General features: G+C 45.4%; 1 protein-coding gene across 1 annotated transcript in view; it reads left to right on the top strand.

Annotated features, from left to right (window-relative positions):
* PMP22 (peripheral myelin protein 22) overlaps positions 1-17,682 on the top strand; it is a 32,364-nt gene that overhangs the window by 2,266 nt on the left and 12,416 nt on the right. The window contains exons 2-3 of the mRNA XM_081848783.1: positions 1,456-1,556; positions 2,814-2,913. Of these exons, the coding sequence (XP_081704909.1) occupies positions 1,479-1,556; positions 2,814-2,913 (178 nt within the window). The 5' untranslated portion in view covers positions 1,456-1,478. The remainder of the gene's footprint in view (positions 1-1,455; positions 1,557-2,813; positions 2,914-17,682) is intronic.

Raw genomic sequence — 17,682 nt, 5'->3', positions numbered from 1 at the left:
AGAAAGTCCGCTACTCCAGGCTGGGGCTGATATAATTAGAAACGGATTGAAACATTTTAGCACGTAGATCTTTTCCCCCTCCTCTCCCCCCCCCCCCGCCGGCCCTGGAAGAATTCCACTCCTCATAACAGTCGCTTGGCAGATTTTGAAGTGTGCGTAAAGGGGAACGCGAGAGAGTGCATGGCGCTCTTCTGTGAAAGAAAACTTGCCTAGAGAGATTTCTCCCATTTGATTATAAAGATCCCCCCCCCAAACTTTTTACAACAGTATTTCAAATAACCGATCCCCTGGTCCCTCCGAATCCGCAGGACTTGATCGTTGTGCCTGCTCCCCAAATTCCATCTCTCCCACAATTGGCCGCCTAGGAATCTTGCTCCCCCCCATACACACAAAAAAGAGGGAAACCATGTTTTTTTTTGTGTGAATTTCATGCAATATCTGTATTTTTGTACAGTTTCCACATTCTATTTAGAAGCTGTGGGGGAGATAGCTGGCTGGCTGAGTTTGTGGTGCTGGTGGTTTAATGGGCTCCAAATGTTGATTATTCAAGGGAGAATGGTGGCTTTGTGGCATAACGGTTTCCATTTCCCGCCTCCTGAACCAGTGGAGGTCTAGTCCAAGCGGGGTGGCTGTTTTCCTGCTTTATTTTAGACTCTTTTCTTTTCTGCTTTGGAGCTCTTTCTTAAGCACTCATTTAGAAAACAGATACTTGATATATGTATATATCACCTCATCATCTGTTGGCTGTTTGGGAGCAGAGTGCCCCCCCCCGCAATAAAATGGAAACTTTGAGGAATGTGATGTCGTTTGAGTTTTTCCATATGCCAATAGTCACCATAAGTTTTCCAAATCTTGGAGGTGGGGGTGGGGGTGGGGGGCAGGGAGAGGAAGGAATCCAGCCCTGAAAGGGGAAATAATCTAAAAGATGTGATATTTTAGGGAGAGGTTGGAGGGGAGTTTCAGATCATTTATTCTGACCCCTTCAGCTCTGTTTGCCTTTTGATGGGTATGTTCACTGCACCAGGCTCTGGGTCTGGTTTATTTCAAATCTCACCCTTTACTTTCCAAACCTACCAAATTGGTTGAATTTCTTCAGACATGCAAGATTAATTACTGTACTCCCTGCCCTGCCCCTATTGGCTAGATCTCCTAGTCAAGAAGTTTGAAAACTTCCCATCTGCCTCCACCTTCAGTGCACATTCTCTGCCCCCTCTTACACACACACACACACACACATACACACACACATATATATGATGTATATTATTTTTTCATGTATTTATTTAGCTTCGTCAAACCATATGGTGTATATTTTCTGTCTCAGAGGCACCCTCTGCTGTTCGTGTCTCAAAATTAGACTTGCCTCATCATCCCAGGATTATGTAGAAGGCTGTTCACTGGTAACCTTTCTCCCTTTACTTAAATGTGTCTCTGTGTTTTATTTTTCCCTTCCAGATCTATCCAACACTTTTGCCAAAATGCTCCTTTTGTTGTTGGGAATCATTGTGCTCCATGTTTCAGTGCTTGTCCTTCTCTTCGTCTCAACAATTGTCAGTGTAAGTACAAGCACTCCTCATTTGTTTTCCAATTCCCTTCCAAGTTGCTAAAGGGCAGGAGGGTGAACCAGAGCTTTTGAACTCTGGTCCTGATGCTCTCTGCCTGTAGATGCGATTCCATTGGAATCTCTAGAAGTTTACTTTGCATTTAAAACTGCACTTTCTCCACTGAACTCAGTGAAAGGTCTGAGCAAACATGTTAGGGTTAGGCTGTTTTTGTTTGCAACCCCAATGCTTCTTGATGGAACTGATCACGATGGAGATCCAATGGCTTCTCATGAAAAAGAAAGCTGTTGAAGCCAAAATGGCTCCCCAATGACTTCATTGTTTGCGTCCCAAGAATAGCTGAAGAACCGTTTGTTTTTTTGGAGATCAGGTTTCTGGAGTGTGTGAGCATTTTGAAGCATATGAAACCGTTATAAATAATGTTAGTCTTTGCTAGAAAAGCCAAACTAGGAGAGCCACAAAGCTTTGTTAAATCTGAGCCAGGACTCTGTCCCAGAACTGGTTTTAAGTTCTAGGGAAGAGAGGGAGCCTGAAAATCTACAGAGCACATTTCCCTCTCCGCTAAGTGACTTGCCTGTACAGTCAGCCACTACATATTCAGCATTCAGGAGAAGAATTACTATGCTGCTGGATGCATTCACATTTCCATATCTGTTAGCTAATCTGTTACCTTAGGCAGAGGTGTGTCAATGAATGCCTGATTGTAATCAATTGTGTGAGCAGCTTGTTTCATTTGCATGCTTTTCAAGAAGGTCTTACAAAAAAAGTAAAGGAAAAACAGCCAATGGATATGTTGGGAGTGGGAGGTGAAGCTTGGGGAACTGGATTTCCCTTTCCCTGTTGATTTGGCAAAAGCTTAAAGAGAGAGGCGTTTGCTTTTTCTTTGAACTCTCTCCGTTTGCAATGGATGCAAAGAATGAAAGTACGAAGCACTTTTTCTTTATTTCAGTCAATTTAAATAGGATTGTGTTTGTTTTTGTGTGCCCCCCCCCGAAATAAGCTTTTAGTTATGCACAAAGGTGGGTTTTTTTAGGTTTTTTTTTTTTTTTTAAAGAAAGCTTAAAATGCCTCTTTACTGCTCAGGGATTCATTTCAGTCCTTAAGGACAAAGCAAGAACAGACATGCAGATGAACTTGCACCAGGAGAGGGATCACTTTTAGTACATGGTTTCTCTCAGTGCTTAGTTTGTATGTGGCCCTGCTCCTTTTAAACTTCCCCTCCTCTCACTGTGTTCTGTCCTTCCCTTTCAGCAATGGCTCATTTGGGATGGGCACACATCAGCCCTTTGGCAGAACTGCACCCTCCAGGGGTCCCTGAGTTCATTTCAATGCGCCAAAACGTCCGCAGATGGTAAGGATTTTATCACCTTTTCTTCACTTTGCCTCCTATGATACCTTTTTAGAAATAGATTTGACAATGAGCTAGTCCTCAGGGCCTGCTCTGAGTGCAGTTTGGGTGAAATCCTGCACCCTACTCCCGTGTGTGTGTGTGTGTGTGTGTGTGTGTGTCTTGCAATGGTCTCCTCACTGTTTAGCCCATGTTGCTCAAGGGATGGCCATCTGCCATGGATGCTTTTGCTGAGATGGATGACCCATGGGATCTCTTCCAGCTCTATGATTCTAAGGACCTACATCTTCTGACTTCTTGCCCAACCTTTCAGAAAACCTAGAGTCTGATCTGTAACATTCTTTTAAAAGAGAAAGAAAGAATTGGCCCACCATTAAGATCATGTGAACTTACAGGAATGTGTGAAACTGCCTTATACTGAGTCTGTCCATTGGTCCATCTGGCTTGGTATTGTCTACCCTTGGAGCATATCTTCAGGACTTCATGGATTCTGCTCTACCTGGAGATGCCAGGGATTGAACCCGATATCTTTTAAATGCAAATTATGTGGTCAACCACTGAGCTATGGCTCTTCCCCTTCTGTTGCCTGGCTTTCTGATACAGAAGAAAATATTATTATCCATGAATAGTTAATACTGAGATGGCTGCTTAGAACATAATCTTATGTGTGATGTACTCTGGCTACCTACCCACCCACTCACTACTTGACATAAGCTTATGTCAACATTTAAAATCTAGCCTCACTTGCTGTGTTTTGAGTCTTGGTTGTGAATAAAACCTGTATAGGTGGCACACTCTTAGTGGCATAATGGACAGCTCTGTGGGTCGGAATATTCTACAGGCTGGATCACGGTTGTGCTTTGAAGATAAGCTAGAAAGAACTGTAATATATTTGGCACATTAAGACTGCAGTTCTGTGCACACTTACCTTTGAGGAAGCCCTATAGTACACAGTAGGTCTTAACTGGTCAGTGAACATGCATTGGATTAAGCTGTAGAAGCTGTTAATAGCAGGTAAAATGAGGATTCATGTTCAAGAAAGTCCCAGTGGAAATGTAAGTTGGCAACTTTCCTAACTTGCCACAGAGTTGCTGCTGGTTTTTGTTTCATCTCTAAGTATCCAAACATTTCTGCTTACTTTATTGCTTGAAGTTGATTTGTATTTGTTACTATCACTGCATACAGTTTGTTCACACATCTCACGTTGGCTTGTAGCAAAATACTTCCATGGCTTAATGGTTAGAGGTATCTTGTTTCCATAACTCAGGAGTTGGATAATTCAGAAGTTGGTGAATCATAAATCTTCTGCACTCAAGACAATTTAAACCACTGACATTATTATTAACTAATTACATGTGAATGCTATGGAGAAAGGCTTATTTGTCAGGCAACCATGATTCTTTTGCAGAATTTTATTCTTCCTACAAAAAGGAATCCTTTGCTAAGAGGCCAGTAACTAGTTAAGGCAGGAGTCTGGGAACATGCATAAATATCAAGTTTTCTCAATGGACAGATGGGTGCAACAGATATATTGACACCAAAGCTATTATACTTGTTTCATGAATTGTCTGGAACTAGAGGCAAACAAGGAAGTAGTCAGGACCGCTGATGATCTACTCAAATTTATGACAGCAAAATACCATGCAGGTAGCAAAGACTCTTTTGAATCCAGTTGACAGGATGAAAAGATGGCAGCTTAGATTTTGGAGCAAGTTTGTATCACTGTTTTCTTCACTTCATATAATTTTTTTATTTTAAATAAATTATGGAGCTAGAGAGGGTACAACAAAAACCTCCACAATTAAAATGATGAGGGGATGGATGATCTTTTCATCTGAATAAATGTTTAAGAATTTGAGGGTGGGCCATGGCGTCCAAAAGATGGTCACCAACTTGGATGGTTTTAAAAGGGGATTAGACCAGTTAATGGAGGATAAAACTAATAACGGCTGCAGTCCATTGTTTTGAATATGAGTATGAATATTCCTCTGAAGACCAGTTGCCGGGGCTCATGAGCAGGAAAGTTCTGTTTTGCTCCTGTCCTACTTGTGAGCTTCCCTACTTGTGAGTAGTCAGGCCCACTGATGATCTACAGAATGCTCAACAGTGGAGGCTGGTCTGTCAAGTGGGCTGTTACCCCATCACCTTTCACCTCCCTTCATCCAGCTCCCTCCTCTTTGCCTTCTTTCTTACATTCAGCCCAGAGGATGGCATTGGCTGTCAGTTTCCTCTTCCTTAGTTTCAATGTTGCCATTGTAGAACACAGTGGGGAGGAGGATGGGGGCAGAACTCGTCGGCTCTGCCTCTCATTGGCTCTGGCTCCACCTACTGTTGGACTCCCTGCCTTCCGCCCCACCAGTCCCAATGGGCACCAGCCACCACAGATGCTGGACTAGGAATCCTTTAGTCTCATGGTGGCTAAACTTGGCCCTCCAGCTGTTTGGGACTACATCATCCCTAGCTAACAGGACCAGTGGAAATGTAGTCCCAAAACAGCTGAAGGGCCAAGTTTGGCCACCACTGCTTTAGTCTGATCTAACAGGGCTCTTCTCCCATAAGGAAGGCGTGGAGGGAGTGTTACTTGCTTTCTATTAAATGAATTAATTGACTATTAAACTTTGAATCACAACCTTCTGAATATCTGGGGAGTCCTCTGAGTATGTAGAAGCCACTCCCTTATATTTGTTGCACCCCCTAAGCAATAGGCAGTGGCACACAACCACCTGCATTTGCTATTATGTTAGACATGGTAGCTAAAAATGGAACCTCTGAGTTCACTGGAGGAATATTAAGTGCTTGGAACAATCAGTGGGGGAGAGCTCTCCCATTGGGATCATAGTCATGCCTTGCTTATAAGGCCTCTAAAAGCTTTTGTTGGCCACTGGAGTAGATGAATGTTTGGTATGATGCAGCAAGACTATCCTTGTAGATTTGCAGCTGAACTGTGTGGGAGCAAAGCATCTCCTCCCATTCTCCAGTGTTAAAATCATAAACCTAGATGATGTAAGCAGAAGCTGAATTTTGCCTATGGAAGAAGGTGGAGAGGGAGAAACCGTTTTGGAGTTATGACCCAAACTGAGCCCTTTTCCATTTCAGTTTGTAAATAATCACTCTCCTAAGATTGTTCTTCTACCCAGCTCAAGTCCTGGAATTTCTTAGCAGTTGTGGGAGCTGCTGTAGGCTGCAGTCCTATACACCCTAATCTGAGAACTAATTTGAGGAGACATGCATAGGATTGGGCTGTTTGACGCTGGGCCTTAGTGTTTCAAAATTGCAGTGACCTCTCCAGTTTGTTCTTAGGGTGTGGCAAAGATGGCGTTTCCTAAGATATTGTGCATCTGCTATCAACCACCATTCTACTTGTGGGTTGCTTCTGTTCTGAGGATGCCCTAAGGAAATGGCACCAAGTGCCAAATCCATATCATAGTTGTTGTTGCCTCCTACATCACATTGTCTCCTAAGGTCATGTGGCTTTGAGGGCACTTAGTGATTACAGATGTTCCTTATTCCATCATAATTACTGAAGAGCAGATTTCCTCCAGTCATAACTTGGCCACTTTGAGTATCTTCTCAATGAGACACTAGGAGTTGAATCCCAAAGCATTTCTTTAGGCATAGTCATGCAATGTGAATTGCTCCACTTCTGTATTCCCTCCAGGAATAGAGTTGAAATGTTCTCAAATCAGTGCCTTGAAATTGGACATTTATTTATGTAACAATTAAGAGTTAATATTAAAATTGTGGTTGTGCAGTGGGCCATCACTTTTGTTCTTAGTTTAGAACAGCTCACTCCGGTAGGGTGATAGTTGGTGTTTCCATGGGAGCTGGAAATCTCATGGGTTGAAGGAGAGCTTTGTGACAATCGGTGGGACTGGCCAATCAACATTAATGGTGAAACAAATCTAGGAATTGATGCCTGATAGGAACTGGAGTGCAGTCACTCCACACATCAGCCAGGTAGGCGTTCAGGGAATTAAAGAATAATTGTGATGTGGCAGTATTGTGGAAGGTCACACTTCTTGTATTCATTTATAAGTTCCTTAACAATTTGGTCCAGGATACCTTGAAGACTGCTTAGTACCTTATATCCAGTGTGATTATTGAGGTTTTCAGGGGAGTCAGTGTTAGTGATTCTCCATGGTTCAGTTGCATAGCTCACTTCCAACAGGAGTGTTCAGTATTGTGGGTTCAATTCTGTGGAACTCCCTGCCAGTTGAACAGGGAAGGTGCCTGTTTGATGTCAACTTCTGGCACTTATTGAAGACTTCTAAAAACAAATCAGTGGGGATTTTAAGTGAGATTCCCCCCCCCCCCCGATTTTTTATTGCTTTTATGTTGTATCCTTCATGTATCCCTGCTTGGAAATGACAGTATTAACTGGTATATAAAATATGAAGAATAAGGGGGAAAGGATAGAAGCAGAATTTAAAAACTGGTTGGTATTTCCATACAACCTATGGATCTCCAAGTGTAGTTGAACTCTGACTCCTATCATCCCTGACCATTTGGCATGTTGGCTGGGCCCGATGGGAGCTGGGGTCCCGCAATGTCTGGAGGACGTCAGAGTTTCTCATACCTGATGTACAAGATGAGTTGGAGACCTGAGGCTTGGGAAGGTGAGACATGGTTGCCTACTTGCATAGTTTGGGACAGTGACTGGTTGCTTGTTTTTCGTTTTTGTTTTTAAATATGGACCTTTATTCTTCTCTCACTCGTGTGGCATGTCCATATGAACATACTTCTGGCAGCATTTTCTCTCTAGAATCCTTGACTCCAGTGAATGGGAGCATGTTGTGTGTTGCAAACAATGAGCTGCTTTGCTCTGTGGAAAGTCTAGGAAGGAACTGGTGTGACCTTCTAAATCGCTGCAGTATATTTCATGCTGGAGCTCTGTGATACCCTGGGTTTAAAAGATCCCTAGGTGCCCAGTAGATGTTGTGGGAGCTCAGCGTGGAGGCTTCTGCTGGAATGTTAAACTATGCCGAAAGCTTCAAGGCCCATGGCTGCTCTTTCCCCCAGAAGAGAAAACTCCGCAAAATGGGTGTGTATGGATGGTGCTGTTTTGTGCCTCTCTGCTGGCCCCTAGTGGTGCCAGCTCCATATGCAAGCGCCTGGGTACATCTGTGTAACAATGTGGCAGATTTACACGGCTGCAGTGATATCCTTAATCAGCATTTGGTGGCATTAGTTTCGGCATAGCTATATGTGCAGGGTAGGCAAGCCGTTTCAGAGTCGCTCATGTATAGCGGAATTTGGCTGTGTTTGTGTTTCCAATAAAAGATGTCCTTCTTAATTATGTCCTGCAAATTGGGGGTGCCTGTTAGCACAGCAGGGAAAGGCTAAACTATTATTAGCCATGTAAATTTATAGCGGTGGATGTTCCAGATTTTACTAACTTATGGGAAAGAGGTACAGTGGTACCTCGGGTTACATACGCTTCAGGTTACAGACTCTGCTAACCCAGAAATAGTACTTCGGGTTAAGAACTTTGCTTCAGGATGAGAACAGAAATTGTGCTCTGGCGGCACAGCGGCAGCGGGAGGCCCCATTAGCTAAAGTGGTGCTTCAGGTTAAGAACAGTTTCAGGTTAAGAACGGACCTCCGGAACGAATTAAGTACTTAACCCGAGGTACCACTGTACATTTCTTATCTCAAAGGGATAACCACAATTAAATAATAAAGAATTATAGAGTTGGGCCATGAGGGTCAACTAGTTCACTGCAATGCAGGAATCTTTTGCCCAACATGGGGCTTGAACCCACAACTCTGAGCTTAAGAGTCTCATGCCCTACTGACTGAGCTATCACTTGGCTTTTGTTTTGGATAAGTAAATTGTGAGAACAGGGGGATGGCCCATAACAAAACTTGGATTCCTTTTCTCTGCCTCCTTACTTCTGTTACTTCGTCAGCTTCACTTTGACACTGTTACGCTCTCAGCTGCAACGATGTGGCTTACAATCTTGCACTGATGCTAAGGCTGCAATTGTATTGAAGGCTAGAATTCCACAAGTCTCTCAGAGCGCAGTGTGTTTTCTGCTCTGCCCTGTAATAAACCCAAACCCCACCTGCACCCTGAGAGCTGGTTGCTGCTGAGACATATTGCATCTTCTTCCCAATGCATGCAGGGCACACGGCAGTGCATCCAGCCATTGTGTGTTTGTGTGTGTGTGTACATATTGCATGGACCACAGAGGGAGGTGATCACCCCTACTTCACTTAATGGGTATCAGTGACCAGTCATTTCTCATGTCCTGGGATGTGGTTCCATGCTTACCAAGCATAGCCTCTCATTTGGAGGCTTGGAGAAGAGCAGGCCTCTAGATGCTTATAGGTGTGGTGCAGAAAGGCCTCGAGGAATGGTTAGGTGTGTTTTAGTATCCTCAGTTCATGGCCAACACTAAGGGGGTAGGATTGCAGTTCATTCTGTGAGAAGTACCTGTACCCTTTGCCAGCTCATATGTGGTGTAAGCTGATACAGTGGTACCTCAGGTTAAGTACTTAATTCGTTCCGGAGGTCCGTACTTAACCTGAAACTGTTCTTAACCTGAAGCACCACTTTAGCTAATGGGGCCTCCTGCTGCTACCGCCGCGGTGCCAGAGCACAATTTCTGTTCTCATCCTGAAGCAAAGTTCTTAACCTGAAGCACTATTTCTGGGTTAGCGGAGTCTGTAACCTGAAGCATATGTAACCTGAGGTACCACTGTATAGAGCTGGTATTGACGACACCACAGCCCATTCCCCAATGCAAACCTGGCAGAATTCCCAGGGGCAATTGTGGGATCCATATACGTTCTGGTAAGCTCCTGAGGGAATCAAGAGCACCACTTTTCAATAAGCTGCTGTGAACCTGGAACTGTTTCAAGTGATTTATCTGCAGATCTGATATCGGGAAGCCGTCTTGGTTTCCCTTGTCAACCACAAATGTGCCATGAGTAGTTTGTGAGTGTGCATTAATAATAATATCGCCTTCTTGTCTCCGGTTCTGTGGCCTGTAGGATATTTTTGCTATTGAGCCCTATAGGTAATGGATTTTACCAGTTGTGCTTTTCATTCACACACCTTTTCTTTCTTTCTTTCTTTCTTTCTTTCTTTCTTTCTTTCTTTCTTTCTTTCTTTCTTTCTTTTTGAAACCACCCTTCCCCACAAAACATCACCAGTGGCAGCATTGTGCTTATTCTATAAGAGGGGGAAACTGAGGCAGTCGCCAACACCCTGCAAGACTGCTGTAGCAATGCAAAAGTCCCAGGTCAAGAAATAGTTGCTGACTATGGTCTTTCAAAAGTCTACACCTGCCTTTCCTCATCCAACACAATTGGTATCCTTGCTTCTGGCAGAACATCGCCAGAAGACTGAATTCTACACTGGGAGGGGGAGTTACAGAATTAAGCAGAATGCCCTCCTCCCTTAGCCTTTCATGTCTGTCATGTCTGGGAGAAGCTTGTTTGATCTGAGCACATTTCCCCCAGTAAGGATAACTCCTCAATTAGCTGATCAGTATGCAGTCATTGCATGTTCAAATGTTCTGGTCGTAGTTTAGTTTGTTCTGCCAGACATTCCTCGTGCGGACTTATCTAAGGAATTCAGGACTGAATCCCACTCGTACCAAAATGAATATCTGTCAGATTCTCTGTTGAAGTGATGCCGCTGCAGTTGGTGAAGTATAGCCTCTTGATCAAGCCCATATAGCATTTTTCAAATTACATTTCTAGGGACACGCACCCCCCCCTTCTCTTCTCAATGTTCTGACAGGGTTCTTGTGCCCCCCCCCATGTGGGGATGGTGAAACAGCACCTGTTGAATCTCTGTTTGTTCTGTAGCTGTTTAAAGGCAGAGGAGCACTGCCACAAATTTGGCAAGCATACGGCCCTGGTAATCTAGCCCCTCTGCTGCTGTGCAGAACTGGAGTCCTATACATCATGGAATTGAGAGTGGAATATAAGGAAACAGCTGACTGCTTCAGTGCCTAATACAAACAGGCAGATGGAGACACCTATTTACATGATGTATGATGAATTTATGGAGTTTGATGCCACAAGATTGGGTGCCAGTCACTAGCTTAGATGACTTTCAAGGAAAACCAGGAAAATGCATGGAGGAAAAGTCTTGTCAATGGCTATTAGTTGCATGAGGGATGTATTCAGCATCTCAGTGCTGGTTATTGCCTTCATGTCCTGTTTGCGGTTTCCCCAGAAGCATTGGTTGGTCGCTGTGGGAAGCAGGATTCTTCTGCTTGATCTATCAGTGCCCTGTTGCCTAGTTCCCTGGAGCCCTTGAACCAGAGTTGAGGAACCTTTGGCCCACCAGGTGTTTCTGAACTACAACTCGCACAATTCCTGGCCATTGGCTGTGCTTTCTGGGATGGATGGGAGTTGTGGTTTAGGAATATCTGGAGGGCCACAGGTTTCTCACACCCATGACCTCAAGAAATGGGGTTTCAGCAGCCTTGCTTTGTTTGCCGATTCTCCCATTACAATATCCCTGTTCCAGTCAAAGCGTCGGCTGCATGTCCAGCCTGGTAAGGAAAAGTCAGTGGCAGCACTATAAATTAGGGTGTGGTGATATTTAGGGTGGGATGCTTTCTCAGCCAAGGATTATTGTGTCTCCTAGGAGTACCATGAAGTATTCTGCAAATGCCCTGAAGCATTGCAACGGAGCCTAAGGGGCATTAGAATTAGGCAGGAGAAAAATGTAAGGCATGCCAAACATCTCCTTGGGATGTTCTCCTCTTTGGAAATGCTTACCTGGCTTGCTGGAGAAGCCACCAGGCAGGGAGCAGAGAAGTGAGTCATATAGACATGCAGGTGAAGGCACCCCCCCAAAAAAAAAATCAAAAAAGCTTTGCAATCAGCTAGAAATCTTGTGTATTTGCAAATGCAAGCAGCCTCTGCATGAAGAGGGCCCAAGTGCATTCTTGTCATTCTTTCGTTAGAAGAATCTCAATTTATGGCTTCTCTGCCCCCTCCTCACTAGTAAAGAATTCTAGTCTGTTAATTTCAGTTCTCAGTGAAATCTGCTTGAGAGCCTGGTACTGCAAGATAGCAAACAGAACAAAAAGATAGCGCCCTTACTTTTCTTTCTTTTTAAATGGCACGGTTGCCCTTTTGGCTTGGACCTCATGACTGTAATATATAAATACATATAGGAAAAATAAAACGCTGCTAAAATTACAGGTCAAAACAGGCAACTGAAAGGCCTCCCACATCTAATTCTCTCCGCCTGCTTAGATAGCAAAAGTCTTACATCATTCTTGGAATATACCTAGATGGGAGTCTGACCTAGAGACCAGCCTCTTGCTGATGGTATTTAGGGGCATGAAGCCATCGTTGGGAGACTGCAGTGGATACAGTGGTACATTGTGGGGGCGTGATATGATCCTGGTAATGTAGTGCTTTAAGTTAAAGCTCCCACCATGGGTCATCCTCCTCAGCATGCTGACACTCTTTAGGTGGGATTTATGCTGGTGGAGGCATTCAGATATTCAGGTGTTGCTGAATTACAATTCTCATCAGTTCTAGCAAGCATGGCCAATGGCCAGGAATGACGGAAATTGTATCGTTCCTTTAAATTCTGTTGGAAGCTGCCTAGAGTGGCTGGGGCAACCCAGATGGGCAACCCAGATGAGAGGGGTACAAGTAATAAATCACTGTTGTTCAGCAACATCTGGGGAGCCAAAGCTTCCCCACCCCTGAAATATGTGATGCCCTACCTGCTGTCAAAATGGCGCAGTCCAGGAAAAATTCAGTGACTCGGTCCCTCCATGGCAAAAGACCTCCCAGCTGTTATTGTTGCAGCCTCCTCTCAATTCATCTCACCCCCATCCAGCCACCCAACTATAGTCAGATGCTGCCCTGTACAAGATTAGCTCAGTGGCACCATTGTGAAGATTGGGTTACACAAATCCACAAGGTTAGACCTCACCAGTTAGTTATGACCGATTCCTGCAACTTGCCGTTTTCTTTTGTTTTGCAAGTGCAAGAGAGCCAGGTTTTGTCCAGAGGGCTTATAATGCAGGGGAGACAAGTGAGGGAACTGGAGCACTAATGTGCTGCTTTGGAAAACAACCTGCCTTGGTCTAAATTGCTTCTCTAGTGTTTTGTGGACAGTTGGTCTGAAAAGAACAGACAGGAGAGAGGGTGCCCCTAAATAAGAAAGCTGCCAAATTGGCCCACTGGTTTTTGTGCTCCATCTTTAAAATTGATTTGAGGAAAACTAAAATGGATTTGGTTTCCTCCCCCAAAATACTGGGATTGGAGGGTCTGGGTAAAATTGTTTCCTTGGATTTACATGCTTGGCAACAGAACTCTGTCTCCTCCCTCTTCTCTCCCTGCCATTTCCTTAATGTGGCTAGCTCTATTTTTTGGGTGATGGTGGTGCCCAAGTTACTGGCTTATCATAAGGTGCTTTAGGGGTGGAGTTCCCACTTCAACTTGGGGCAACTTATCTTTACATTTGCCAAGCCCAGAACTCCACCAAATACTTTGGGTTTGGCTTAGGATTCATTTGAAGCTGCCACACACCCCTAGAGAACAGGAAAATATTATTTCAGTTAACACATGTACTTAGCGTTGTTACAGTACATGTTACATTGTGAATATGGGCTGTGTGTGTGATCTTTTTGCTTGGCAATCTTGAAAGTGCTAATCTCAAAACTGGATTGCTGGGGGGCAAATAACATGTATGAGGCCACTCATCAAACGGTGCATTTTCATTTGCTTCCGCAAGGCTGCAAGTTCAGTCAAGAACATGCAAGCCAAACCAATGCTCCCTCTATCCCAGTATGGTTGATGCTGCCTGGTAGCTGTTCTCCAAGGTTTTCTGGCCAGTCTTAATTGGAGATGCTGGGGAGTGAACCTGGTACCTTGCATGCAAAACATGGTGCTGAGCTGCGGCCCTTCTCTCAGTGTTCCACGAATGGGGGAAAGGTGTACAGGACTAGCAACCTTAACAATGTGTGGTTAAAACAGTGGTGAAAAATCAGTCCTCTTAAGGCAAAGGCTAGGTTTGGTGAGGAAAATCTTCACTGCAAGCTTTCTGTCTATCGGTCTGTCTTTCTTTTCTTTTTAAATATACAGTGGTACCTTGGGTTACATACGCTTCAGGTTCCAGACGCTTCAGGTTCCAGATTCCGCTAACCCAGCCCGCCCCCTGTCCCCCCAAAACAGTACTTCTGTCTTGTCAGGATTCATCTGCAATCCATTAGCCACCATCCATCCTCCAACCGCCTCCAGGCACTCACACAGGACCTTCACCGTCTTCACTGGTTCTGATTTGAAAGAGAGGTAGAGCTGGGTATCATCTGCATATTGATGGACACCCAGTCCAAACCCCCTGATGATCTCTCCCAGCGGCTTCATATAGATGTTAAAAAGCATGGGGGAGAGGACGGAACCCTGAGGCACCCCACAAGTGAGGGCCCAGGGGTCTGAACACTCATCCCCCCCCACCACATTCTGAACACGGCCCAGGAGGAAGGAGCGAAACCACTGTATAACAGTGCCCCCAGCTCCCAGCCCCTCTAGATGGTCCAGAAGGATGTTATGGTTGATTGTATCAAAGGCCGCTGAGAGATCCAGCAGAGCCAGGAAACAGCTCTCACCTTTGTCCCTAGCTCGCCGGAGATCATCAACCAGTGCGACCAAGGCAGTTTCAGTCCCATGGTGAGGCCTGAATCCCGATTGGAAGGGATCCAAATGGTCCGCATCCTCCAGGCGTGCCTGGAGTTGTTCAGCAACTACGCACTCAATCACCTTGCCCAAGAATGGAAGATTTGAGACTGGGCGATAGTTGGCCATATTGGCCACATCTAAAGATGGTTTTTTAAGAAGCAGTTTAATAACCGCCTCTTTCAGCGGGTCTGGGAATGTTCCCTCGCAGAGGGAAGCATTCACCACCCCGCAGAGCCCATCGCCCAGCCCTTCCCGGCTTGCTTTTATTAGCCAGGATGGGCAAGGATCAAGGAGACAGGTGGTTGGTTTCACGCATCCAAGCAGCCTGTCCACATCCTCGGGGGTAACGGATTGAAATTGATTCCATGCAACTTGACCAGACAGAGCTCTAGCACTCTCCCGCCCCAGCCCTGCTCCCATGGTGGTGTCTAGCTCCTTCCGAATATGAGTGATTTTATCTGCAAAAAACTTTGCAAAATCATTGCAGGAGATCTTGGGGTCTTTACAAGGCCCCGGTGGTAAAGGTGGTTCCGTTAAATTGCGAACCACCTCAAAGAGTCTCCTGCTACTATTTTCTGCAGATGCAATAGAGGCGGTGAAGAAAGTCTTCTTCGCCGTCGCTATCGCCACTTGGTAGGCTCGACGTTGAGCTCTAACCTGTGTCCGGTCAGATTCAGAGTGAGTTTTCTGCCACCAACGCTCTAGCCGTCTCAGCAATTGTTTCATCGCCCTCAGCTCCGAAGAAAACCACAGGGCTGTCCGGGCTCCATGCAATTGGAGAGGGCGCTTCGGAGCCAGACAGTCAATAGCCCTGGTTAACTCCGCATTCCAGCGGGCCACCAGGGAATCAGCTGAAAGGCCATCAACATGGGATAAGGCATCCCCTACCACTCTCTGGAAACCATTTGGATCCATTAAGTGGCGGGGGTGGACCATCCGAATTGGTCCCACCTCCCTGCAGAGGGGAAGGGTCGCGGAGAAGTCCAGTTGCACCAGGAAGTGGTCTGACCATGGCACTTCTTTCATTTTGCTTTTACTTAGTGTCAGATCACCAACATCCATAGAGGTAAACACCAGGTCCAAGGCATGTCTATGACTTGGGCCAAACTTATTCAGGGACAGCCCCATGGAGGCCATGCTTTCCACGAAGTCCTGAGCGGCCCCTTGTAAGGTTGTGTTGGCATGGATGTTAAAATCCCCTAGGACAACCAAACTAGGTGTCTCCAGGAGAAAATCCGCCATGACCTGAAGCAGCTCGGACAGGGAATCCTTGGTGCAGCAGGGAGGTCGGTACACAAAAAGGAATCCTGTACTGCACCTATTGCCCAACTTCCAGAACATGCACTCAGAGAACTGGAACTTCCCAGTAGGACGCCAGGTGTAAGCTAGTGACTTCCTAAAAATCACTGCAACCCCCCCTCCCCGCCCACATGACCTGGGTTGCTGTGTGTAAAAGAAACCTGGTGGGCAAGCAGCGGCAAGGACAGGCCCATCTGCTTCCTCCAACCAGGTCTCTGTCACACATGCCAGGTCAAATCCTCCATCCACAATCAAGTCGTGGATGGCAGTGGTTTTATTCATCATTGACCTGGCATTGCACAGCAACATTTTCAGGTCATGTGGGTTTCCCCCTCCCCCAAAAAGCCTGTTTGAGCTACCAGATGTAGTCTATGCCAATTTTTACTATGTATTTTCCATTCATATGTAAGATTCTATCCATTGTTAGTGGGCTGCTCTGACATCCCCATCAGTCCAAGCATGCCACATTCTTTCCACCTACCGTTGCCTCACTGCTGTACTGTGTTTATCTTATCAACATGCCTCTTATATCTTCCGAGGCCAGTTCTTTTGCTCTGACAGTCTTATTATTCTGCCCCTTGAAGATTTAAAGGAGTTTTTCTTTTGCTGTCATGTGCTGCAGTCAGCTGGCACACTGGTGTACATCAACTGAAGCTGCTTGCTCCGCGGGTCATGCGCTGAATTAGCTGCCCTTTACCGTTTCAGTATTGTTGACTTTAGTTAGCTGAGACTTTCTGAGATCTCCGGCAGAGGTTTCCCCCCAGACCTACTCCCACTTCAGGTCTTGCTTGGATCAGATTTGCTAGGGAATGAAATCAATACCATTATACTTCATTTATTTGACTTACATTCTGCCCTTCCTCCAAAAGGGAGCCCAGGGTAGCAAGCAACAAGCGATAAAACCAGAAAAAAGCATCTTTTAGACCAGGGGTCAGCAAACTTTTTCAGCAGGGAGCCAGTCCACTGTCCCTCAGATCTTGTGGGGGGGCTGGACTATATTTTTTGGGGGGGGGGGATGAATGAATTCCTATGCCCCACAAAAAACCCAGAGATGCATTTTAAATAAAAGCACACATTCTACTCATGTAAAAACACCAGGCAGGCCCCACAAATAACCCAGAGATGCATTTTAAATAAAAGGACACATTCTACCCATGTAAAAACACACTGATTCCCGGACCATCCGTGGGCCGGATTTAGAAGGCTATTGGGCTGGATCCAGCCCCTGGGCCTTAGTATGCCTACCCATATTTTAGAAAAACAATTCCATACAGATCCATACTGGGGAATATCTCTATTTAAGAGGCTTCTTGGAAGAGAAAGGTCTTCAGCCGGGGCTGTGAAAAGGCAACACGGTTGGCAACTATCTACTGTTCAAAGGGGGGGAATTACATAGGGTAGGTGTGGCTATGCTAAAGGCCAGATTCCTACACTGAGGAATCAGGAATGGGCCTCCTGATAAGATGGTGCCTGCAGGAGCAACCCCGCTCCCCCACTTGCAGAGTTCAGTGATCAATTGGGTACATAAGGGATGAGTCTATCTTTCATGTGCATTCATGCTTTCAAAGCATTTAGTTCAGTTCTTGCATTTACACCCCACCTTTTTGTCCAAGGAGCTCAAGGTGGCATACACATTTCTCCCCCTCTCCAGTTATTCCTCACAATAGCCCTGCAAAGGAGGTTAGGCTGAGAGGCAGTGACTGGACCAAGATCACACTCGAACCCAGGGGTAGGCAACCTAAGGCCCAGGGGCCAGATGTGACCCAATCACATTCTCAATCTGGCCCATGGACGGTCCGGGAATCA

This window comes from Podarcis erhardii, assembly GCF_964252035.2.
Source record: "Podarcis erhardii genome assembly, chromosome: 2".
Lineage (NCBI taxonomy): Eukaryota > Metazoa > Chordata > Lepidosauria > Squamata > Lacertidae > Podarcis > Podarcis erhardii.
Note: the sequence above shows the minus strand (reverse complement) of the source record. Positions and strands in the feature narration are given on the sequence as shown.